This window comes from Pholis gunnellus (genome assembly GCF_910591455.1).
Source record: "Pholis gunnellus genome assembly, chromosome: 3".
Taxonomy (NCBI): domain Eukaryota; kingdom Metazoa; phylum Chordata; class Actinopteri; order Perciformes; family Pholidae; genus Pholis; species Pholis gunnellus.
In genome coordinates, this window is record NC_136529.1 from 29,068,117 (window position 1) to 29,078,116 (window position 10,000).

The 10,000-nt window shown below is 46.0% G+C and overlaps 1 protein-coding gene across 1 annotated transcript in view; it reads left to right on the forward strand.

Moving 5' to 3' along the window:
• Positions 1 to 1,577: 1,577 nt before the first annotated feature.
• Positions 1,578 to 10,000, forward strand: part of rbpjl (recombination signal binding protein for immunoglobulin kappa J region-like) — a gene marked incomplete at its 5' end in the record, with an annotated part of 14,478 nt that continues 6,055 nt past the window's right edge. Inside the window, 9 exons of the mRNA XM_079156725.1 lie at positions 1,578 to 1,717; positions 2,121 to 2,191; positions 2,307 to 2,425; positions 4,529 to 4,703; positions 6,089 to 6,226; positions 7,512 to 7,624; positions 8,867 to 9,007; positions 9,255 to 9,410; positions 9,558 to 9,661. Of these exons, the coding sequence (XP_079012851.1) occupies positions 1,578 to 1,717; positions 2,121 to 2,191; positions 2,307 to 2,425; positions 4,529 to 4,703; positions 6,089 to 6,226; positions 7,512 to 7,624; positions 8,867 to 9,007; positions 9,255 to 9,410; positions 9,558 to 9,661 (1,157 nt within the window). The remainder of the gene's footprint in view (positions 1,718 to 2,120; positions 2,192 to 2,306; positions 2,426 to 4,528; positions 4,704 to 6,088; positions 6,227 to 7,511; positions 7,625 to 8,866; positions 9,008 to 9,254; positions 9,411 to 9,557; positions 9,662 to 10,000) is intronic.

Consider the following 10,000-nt stretch of genomic DNA (forward strand, 5'->3'; position numbering starts at 1 on the left):
TAAGACAGAACCAACACATAGTGAAAGCTCATCATAGTAGCTTTAAGTAACTACATTTAGCTCACAATACTGACGTACTTTTACTTCAGTGAGTATTTCCACAGTGTGGTATTAGTACTTTTACTGCAGTAACACATCTGACTACTTCTTCTGGTCTCAGGTTGATGCCAAACTAAACTTAATGATGATTGTAGTCCTTTAACTTTCCACCAGAACAACCTCTGAACCAGAAGATGAGTAATCTGCAGGAGGTGAAAGTTTCCCCCCTCTTTTCTTACTTCTGTTCATTCTGTGTTCCTGGTGTGAAATGCCAGAAGGTCTGAGCTCCGACACACTGACCTCTGACCTTTGAAGAGGGGAAGGTCTAATTGAGACTTCTGCTGGCACCCTGGTGACTGAGCACACACACACACACACACAGCCAGTCGAGTGTGACCCCTGACCTGTGGACTGGGTTGAGAGGTGTACTGGGTCCTCATAAGGAGCAGCTGATCTGTACCATTGTGTGAAGGCCAGAAAGTTTGACTCAAGTTTTGATTGTAAAGAGACGGATGTTCACGATGCAATGAAGCACGACTGGAGAAGAAGTTAAACAGCGAGCTCATCGTGGTTCAGTGTTTGAACGTGAAACCTCCTACAGCTTCAATATCTACATGGATACTGTGAGTCCTGCTGTTTCTGTGACTAAAAGACTTTTGTGTTTAGTTTAGAGCTCAACAAACAGACCGTTGATTGTTCTCCGTCAACATTGATTTATTTGTCACATAACTTACATACTTCTACTATACTGAACACAAATTTAACTGAGTTGTTTTCTGTGAAGACCGAAGTTTATTTTGAAAAGACTGAATGCACATTAATTTATTTCACACCACAAAACAGAATTAGCAAAATACTCAAATTCAGTTTATCCGTGTAATTAATCTCAACGTTTGTAACGTTGCCGGACTTAAAGTGATATTTCAGCTTCACTACCGTCTACCTGAGCTCCCGTTGGTCCGTTTATGTTCATGATATGAAATATGAATCATCTGTAAAATCATCACAATCTCAGTAAGATATTATTCAACCTCTGAGGTTTGAAAGTGAAGTTATTAAAAGTTACTTTAAGGCTAAATAACTACAGTCGGATGCAGGTAGATGAGCGTTAATAGAGCAGTGGCTGCCGGTAACGTCAGCTAGCTTGTCAGCTACAAACATCACGTAACTTAACGGATCATTTTAACAAACGTGATGTTAGAAGATCATTTACTTTGCTTCAACATGAGTATCGGTGACATTCGAGTGAGTTGAAACCCAACACTTACATCTCTCGCCGCCATGTTGGATAAAATAAAATCTTCATCGGCACGCAATGCATCTTGGGATATGCTGGGCCGCAAAGGATCCATCAGATGTGTCCAGATCTGGGGTCTGAAGGCCGCATTCGTCGGCTGCATTTGAAGGAGTCTTCAACAAACAGCCGAGTCGCAGCCGCTGTGACGCAACCGGTCTACGAACGCAGCCTCCGAAGGAGACACACCTACACACTTAAAGACAGTATTTCCTGGTTGTTTGTTACTTGACGGCATTCTCGTCCAATCAGGAGACTGGAGCTGGGGTTTCAGTGTCAGTTACTGGAAGCAACAAGGGAACCAGGAAGAGAAGCTCACGCCGACCAGAGCGTCACCATCCTGCACGCCAAGGTCGCTCAGAAGTCCTACGGCAACGAGAAAAGGTTGGATGAGTTAGTTACAAAGTAAAAGTATTTAAGTATTATCAGCTTCATGTAGTTAAAGTAGTTAAAGTATTGATTGATGAGAAAAATGTTTTCTTATTCTATCAGATGATTAATATTCCTGCTGCATTAATGTGTATGTTAACTTTATATCCTGTTTAATCCACATCAACGCATCATATTCTATAAGATCATGAAGAAGTAGGATGATCTTCTTAACACGTAAAGGAAATCTTCTTCCTTCAGTTGATCACAAATATTCAACACCAACACATCTGGAGATACGTGGTTTTACCTGGACAGGAAGGGGATGAAAAGAAACTAAAGCTGTCAGACAAATGTAGTACAAAGAACAATGTTTACCTCTGAGATGTTGAAGTCTGAACTGATTCGTGACCGTCAGGTTCTTCTGCCCTCCTCCTTGCGTCTACGTCGGCGGTGATGGATGGAGGGTCATGCAGGACCATCTGAAAGGTGAAGAAACTCAAACACAGTCGTCTTTAGAGGAAAACGTTGAATACAGCTGTTTGTTGAAGAAGTGTCTCCCTCGTCTTCCTCCCCCCTTCACGTCTCCCCCCCTCTCCTCCAGCTGCCGGCCGCGGTGGAGACTCGGTGTACCGGCTGTGTGGTTACATGTGTCTGGACAGCTCCGCTCAGTCTCAGGCCGACTCCTTCAAACTGGCCTTCGACGAGCAGCCGGACTCCCGGGTGAGCGGACCGTGTGATGTGATGCCATGTGCACAGCTGTCTTCTGTCCGTCTGTCAAAGTCCTTTAATGACAGAGACGCCAGTTATCTGGAGGTTCAAACTTGCCTCTGTTCAAATTCCTCTCCAGACAACAGCAGTTCTGTTGTATCCTGAAACTCAGTCCTGAGCAGAGGATGGAGACTGACCCACGTTTACATGGTTGTACAGTTAGAGAATTTATAGGTTTATTATTTTCTCACATCAAAGAGTTTATATGTAAAAACTCATTTTGATTTTAGAGATAAAGGGGAATATTTGCTCACACTTCTGCTTTGAGTGAAGTCTGTGTTTGACACAAATAAAATTCATTGTGTCAGACTCCACAACAGAAGAAGTGGAGGTAGTCATGGTGACGTCTCTCGTTGGTTTGTGGACTGATGTTTTGAAGCCTCCAGTTGAGGCTGAGGAGGAGTGACGTAGAGACGCCGTATACATCTCTGGTGTCGACCTGTCAATCACTGTGTAGCCCCGCCCCTAAAGCATCCCCTGCTTTATGGTCTGTTTGACTCTAAATCAGGGGTCCCCAAACTTTTTCCTGTGAGGGCCACATCACTGAACATATTGTTTGACCTGGGGCCGCACGATTATGGGGGGGGGGGGGGGGGGGGGGGGGGGGTGCTACGTGCGTGCTACTCGCAGGTGAGCGACTGTTGCATCGTGCACGCGGATCGGGGCGGAACACCGCCGTGCGCGATACAGAGAGCAGGGGAATTGAAAACGCGCGACCATGTAGTGACAGACATGACATGCCGGCGTGTAAATAAATTAAGCACAAGTACTCGTCCTTCAAGCTCCCGTCTCTCTGCTCTTCTACTTCTTCTACTCTTCTACTTCTACAGGGTGCGCGCATGACAGCTCTCATCTCGTTCGCCCCCTGGTGGTTGGCTGATTCAGGAAGCGTTTGATTTGTTATGTAGCAGAGCACGTATTTTAAACGTTAATATCGCAGACGATCATAATGCGTCTCTGGTATTGTTCAGGGGGCCGGACCAAATGTGGACGCGGGCCGGATGCGGCCCGCGGGCCGTAGTTTGGGGACCACTGCTCTAAATGGACCATCATGTACTAAATGAACATCATGCTGTATTGAAGAAGACTTGAAACTAGAGATTGAGACCATAAACTCATGTTTACAATGTTTACTGAGGTAATAAATCAAGAGAGAAGTAGAGTCATTTTCTCATAGACTTCTATACAACCAGAGGAGTCGCCCCCTGGTGGTAGAAATTGTATCACACAACTCTCCATCCATCACTCCATCACGTCATGAGGCTTCTTTCTCTTTCATTGGGATCCAATCAGACCACATGCTGAGGTGGTCTGGCTCACATTGAGTTCTGCTCTCAGTGAGGTGTGAGAGGTCTTTACATGTTTGTATTAGAAGTTATATTAGTAGTTTGTTTGGTCTTTGTAGGTTTCAGCTCTTCAGGTTTGTCCCCCAGCTTTAGTTTAACTTGAGACATTTTAATAAAGTGGTTCTGAGCTGCTGTACAAAAAACAAAAACATAACAAAGCTATATTATATATGGAGGGTGTAGGATGAGTTTAGGAGTCTGAGGAACGAAGCTGTTCTGAAGTCTGGTGGTTCGACGGTTGATATTTCTGTTTCTCTTTCCAGACAGCAGGACGTTCTGTCCTTTAAAGTCCTTTTAGCTCTTTGCAGGCACCTCTTGTCACCAATGTCATTGATGCTCAGTAGATGGTACCAACGATGTTCTGGGCGGTTTTTAATCATCCCTCCTGTTCTGTTTGTAATGTTTCCAGACTGACCTCAGACCTGCAGTCTGTTGTGTCTGATGGACAGACGTGTCTCTGTGGTTGTTAACCCAAACGAGACAATCACCCTTTTTATTCCAGTCACTTGTTGACTCGACAAAAGAAAAACACTCTGTGTGTGTCCACCGGCCTCTTCCTACGTAATGTGAGACAGACATCAGTGTGAAAAACCTTTAGTTCCTAAACATCTCTTCATCTGCACACTTTTTCCTGCAGACGTCTGAGCATGGATTCAATATCACAAACACTCCGTGTTTGAATAAAGTCCTCTCTGTCTTTGTCCACCAGATGTTTGCGTCGGCCAAGTCCCTGTTCATCTCCGATCAGGACAAGAGGAAACATTTCTGCCTGCTGCTGAGGCTCTTCTTGGGCAACAGACAGGAAGTGGGTTCGTTCCAGAGCAGGATGATCAAAGTCATCTCCAAACCGTCCCAGAAGAGGCAGTCCATGAAGAACGCCGACCGTGAGTCTGTCCGCTGATTTTATTATTTAAAGTCACCTGTAGTTTAATTCAATGCACTCAATTTATTAGTTAATATGTCTATTTTGTTCGTCTGTGAACAAACAAAACCTCTTTTCATATTTAATCCATATTTAAGTTGTGATGGTTGTGGTGGTTGTGGTGGTTGTGATGGTTGTGATGGTTGTGATGGTTGTGGTGGTTGTGATGGTTGTGGTGGTTGTGATGGTTGTGATGGTTGTAATGGTTGTGATGGTTGTGGTGGTTGTGGTGGTTGTGATGGTTGTGATGGTTGTGATGGTTGTGATGGTTGTGGTGGTTGTGGTGGTTGTGATGGTTGTAATGGTTGTGGTGGTTGTGATGTTTGTGATGGTTGTGATGGTTGTAATGGTTGTGGTGGTTGTGATGGTTGTGATGGTTGTAATGGTTGTGGTGGTTGTGATGGTTGTGATGGTTGTGGTGGTTGTGGTGGTTGTGGTGGTTGTGATGGTTGTGATGGTTGTGGTGGTTGTGGTGGTTGTGATGGTTGTGATGGTTGTGGTGGTTGTGATGGTTGTGGTGGTTGTGGTGGTTGTTGTGATTGTGGTGGTTGTGGTGGTTGTGATGGTTGTGATGGTTGTGGTGGTTGTGGTGGTTGTGGTGGTTGTGGTGGTTGTGATGGTTGTGGTGGTTGTGGTGGTTGTGATGGTTGTGATGGTTGTGGTGGTTGTGGTGGTTGTGATGGTTGTGGTGGTTGTGGTGGTTGTGGTGGTTGTGGTGGTTGTGGTGGTTGTTGTGATTGTGGTGGTTGTGGTGGTTGTGATGGTTGTGATGGTTGTAATGGTTGTGGTGGTTGTGGTGGTTGTGATGGTTGTGATGGTTGTGGTGGTTGTGATGGTTGTGATGGTTGTGGTGGTTGTGGTGGTTGTGGTGGTTGTGATGTTTGTGATGGTTGTGATGGTTGTAATGGTTGTGGTGGTTGTGATGGTTGTGATGGTTGTAGTGGTTGTGGTGGTTGTGATGGTTGTAATGGTTGTGGTGGTTGTGATGGTTGTGATGGTTGTAATGGTTGTGGTGGTTGTGGTGGTTGTGGTGGTTGTGGTGGTTGTGATGGTTGTGATGGTTGTGGTGGTTGTGGTGGTTGTGGTGGTTGTGGTGGTTGTGATGGTTGTAATGGTTGTGGTGGTTGTGATGGTTGTGGTGGTTGTAATGGTTGTGGTGGTTGTGATGGTTGTGATGGTTGTGATGGTTGAGGTGAAGGGGATGTGTTGTGTCAATGATGGTCCTCACAAGTACAGAAAGATAAAAGAGGTTTGTGTCTAACAGGTCTTAAATGATGTGTCCACCAATAAAATGCACATTCTGAGTCCCTGTTGTGTGTGTGTGTGTGCGTGTGTGTGTGTGTTCAGTGTGTATCTCCTCGTGCTCCAGAGTAGCTCTGTTCAACCGTCTACGCTCTCAGACGGTCAGCACTCGTTACCTGTCGGTGGACAGAGGAGCCTTCATCGCCAGCGCCAGACAGTGGACCGCCTTCACCATCACCCTGGGTATGTGTGTGTGTGTGTGTGTGTGTGTGTGTGTGTGTGTGTGTGTGGGTCACACATTGACTTTTTATTCCATACTGTAAATGTCATATTAAGGTCAGTCTATCAATGAATTGTCTGTTTGACTTTAAATAGATGAAAAGTGTTTTAACAATCTAGGTTTCTCATATAAATGTGATCTTCTTGAAGAGGAACTCTTCGTTCACACGATCACACTGATTGTTGTTCATCGGTCCAAATAATCAGCTGGTATGTTGAGCTCAGACGGTAAGAGATGAGACTCCGTTAAACCGTCCTCAGAGCAGTGAGCTGCTGTGAAACGATGGACACTAGGACATGTGGACGGGGGGAGACGGGGATTCGGACCGCCAACCTTGTGGTTAAAGGACGCCACGCTCTGCCCGCTGAGTTTTGTGAATTAAAACTCAACAAAACATACCTGGTTATGTTCAGTAAAAACATCATAGTTTGGCTTAAAATAAGTATGTTTGGGATGTTTTTTAGGTCATGGACATTTATTCAAATGAGTCAGAGTTGAGTTTTGGTTCCACTCGGGACACAAACAGCTTTTCCTACACTTTGTGCAGCGTATCCTGCTAATATCATCCTTTAATCTTTGATAAATTATTGTAATTTGAGATGTAGGTTTCAAGCTGGACAACATTAAATGTCTTGTTACGGTCGTTTTATGAGCCAGTCTAATGTGCATTTTAAAAACTATTCTTGAAAGTGGATTTATTCCCGTTAACCCTTTCCTCACAGTCCGTCACTATAAACCTTGTGACAGGCCTCCTGTGCAGCGTGTGCCTCACCTTGCCTCTTTCCAAGTGCATGCTGGGATAGCTTCAGCTCCTCTGTGTCTATCTGAGCCGCTTCCTGTTACAGCTGTAAACGTGTTAGTTTCTTTATTCGTCTGACTCGTCCACATCTGTGGAGTCAACATCAGGAGACACTGAATCAGAGACGAACATTAGACGGCGTCTCTCCATCAATACGGTCACTGTGAGTTTCCCTCACGCTCGTCTGAGAGCTTATTTATTCAACACGACCTCCCACCACCAGCTACTAAACCACACACACACACACACACACACACACACACACACACACACACACACACACACACACACACACACACACACACACACACTTCATATAACTCTGCCTGTTTCTAGCTTTTTATTTCTCGCTCATCCCTCCAAACATCTACACGTCTTTGCGTTCAGTTGATTCATTGTGTGCGTGTGTGTGTGTGTGTGTGTGTGTGTGTGTGTGTGTGTGTGTGTAGTGGGCGACCAGCGTGCTGACCAAGGAGACTTTGTGCGGAGCGAAGGCTTCATCTGTTACGGCTGTGTGGTCCAGTTAGTGTGCACCGAGTCTGGAGCCGCTCTACCACCCATGGTAACACACACACACACACACACACACACACACACACACACACACACACACTGCCCTGAGAAGCGGTTAGGGGTTGCGTGTCTTGCTCAGGGACACAGGATTACCGGGTCGCCGTGCTTTCTTTAGTGTTAGCGTTGTTATCGTTGTGTGTCTGTGCAGGTGTTGCGTTACCTGCTGTTATTGTTAACCAGACCTCCACCGCGAGTTAAACGTGGACAAAACCTCCACAGTTTCGCTGAGCGGACTCTTTCTCCTCCTCCACCATAACAACCTGAAGGTTCGTCTGCAACTCGGCGTGTTTTTGTAGTCGAGGCCTTTTTGAAGACGGAGACATTTTGTTCCTGCTGAGTCGTCGTTTGCGTGACGAGCAGCTGGAGGTTGAGGTCGGTTCTGAGGAGGTGAAGGTGGACCAGAACATTCTGCTGGATCAGCAGTTTAGTGTGTGCGGTGCAGTGGAGGGTGTGTTTGAATGTGTACTTTAAGGTCTGGAGGTACCAGGAGGTGTTCATAGTGGAGTTCAGTCTGTCAGCTGCCTGTAGACATCGTAACATCTGACTATAACTCTCCATCTTCCTCTGGATGTGTACAGAGAGTTCCGTTGTGTTTAGGATCCAGTGTGTGATTGGTCCTCATTTAAACCTGCCTCTCATGGTGCGTTCACACCAAACGTACCAGCGGGATCCTTTGTCCGTTATCAACTTCAGCCATTTATTTCCACCATCAACGTGGAAGAAATAAGCTCTATTTCTGCTTAGTTCTCGGGGAAGATGTCCTGTAAACACCTTCTCGTCTGGTTCACAGCATCATCTGGTGGATTTCATCGAGCTGTCCTCACTGTCTGCTGGTTTACAGCTGAATGAACACAGAATAAACACATTTTGCTGTGATTTAATTACAATAAACGGACAAAAATGATGCCGAAGTAACTACATTACGCTGCAGATTTCTAAAATGTTTGAATTCACGTTTTGTTAGTTCTCTCCTCAAGACGACAAGTAAACAACTTTGAACCTTTCTGAATGGAGCGTGGATCGATCGGTGCTATGCTAACATCGTAGCGTCTCCATCAACACTCAACATGACGTCATCGAGATCGTGGGATATCGACGAGTTACAGCGCATTGATTCTTTGTTTAGCTACAACCTGTATGTGAATAAAGCAGCCCGGGGTCCTTCAACGGTCTAGAATTACGTGACTGGTGTTTGACCGGACGGCTGAGACTGACGGTGTTCCTCCTCCAGGTGATCCGTAAGGTCAACAAGCAGCACGCCATCCTGGACGTGGACGAGCCGGTTTCTCAGCTGCACAAGTGTGCGTTCCAGTTCAGAGCCGACCCGCAGACGTACCTGTGTCTGTCCAACGACGTCATCGTGCTGCACCAGGTGAGCCTCCACGTCCTCCGTCCTCATCTCGCTGTTTACTGGCTCTGCTCCTTCCTCATCAAACACCTCCCCTCCACCCTCCTCTCCCCTCCACCCTCGTCTTCCCTCCACCCTCCTCTTCCCTCCACCCTCTTCTTCCCTCCACCCTCCTCTTCCCTCCACCCTCTTCTTCCCTCCACCCTCCCCTCCCCTCCACCCTCGTCTTCCCTCCACCCTCCTCTTCCCTCCACCCTCTTCTCCCCTACAGGCCCCGTCCAGTGTGAAGGACCCCAGCAGGGTGGTGCTGAACGACGGGTCCTGCTGGACCATCATTGGAGTGGAAGCAGTGGAGTTCACCTTCAACCAGGGTCGGTCCTGCATCCAGACCCTGGTGACTCCGTTTCCTGTCATCACCGGACTAGAGGTGACTTCTTCACTCACTTCTGTACAAACTGTAGAAAATCCACCATGATGAGAGGCTGCAGTTACACATAGAGACCAACATGTGTGTGTGTGTGTGTGCGTGTGTGTGCGTGTGCGTGTGCGTGTGCGTGTGTGTGTATTACGTCAGGTGAGCGGTGGAGGACACGTTGCCACCCTGGAGGTCCAGGGAGAGAACCTGAGCCCTCATCTCAAAGTGTGGTTTGGAAACAGCGAGTCTGAGACCATGTTCAGGTGAGAAACAACGAGGAGGTGAAGAGGAGGAGGAGGTGAAGAGGAGACGAAGGCTACGGAGCCGCAGAAAAACTACAACTATAAAGATATAAAGATATAAAGATATAAAGATGATGTGATTCATTTCTGTTTGTCAGAAAACAGAATATCTTCACGAGAAACTGAGCCAGAAAACAAAAAGGAGAGAAGAAATATGAACACAGCTGTATCCTATATATGTATTTATATATTTATATATATATACATATATATATAAATATATATGTATATATTTGTATATATATACATATATATCAGATACATCTGAGGGGTCCTGAGAGGATTACTGGATTCATTTTT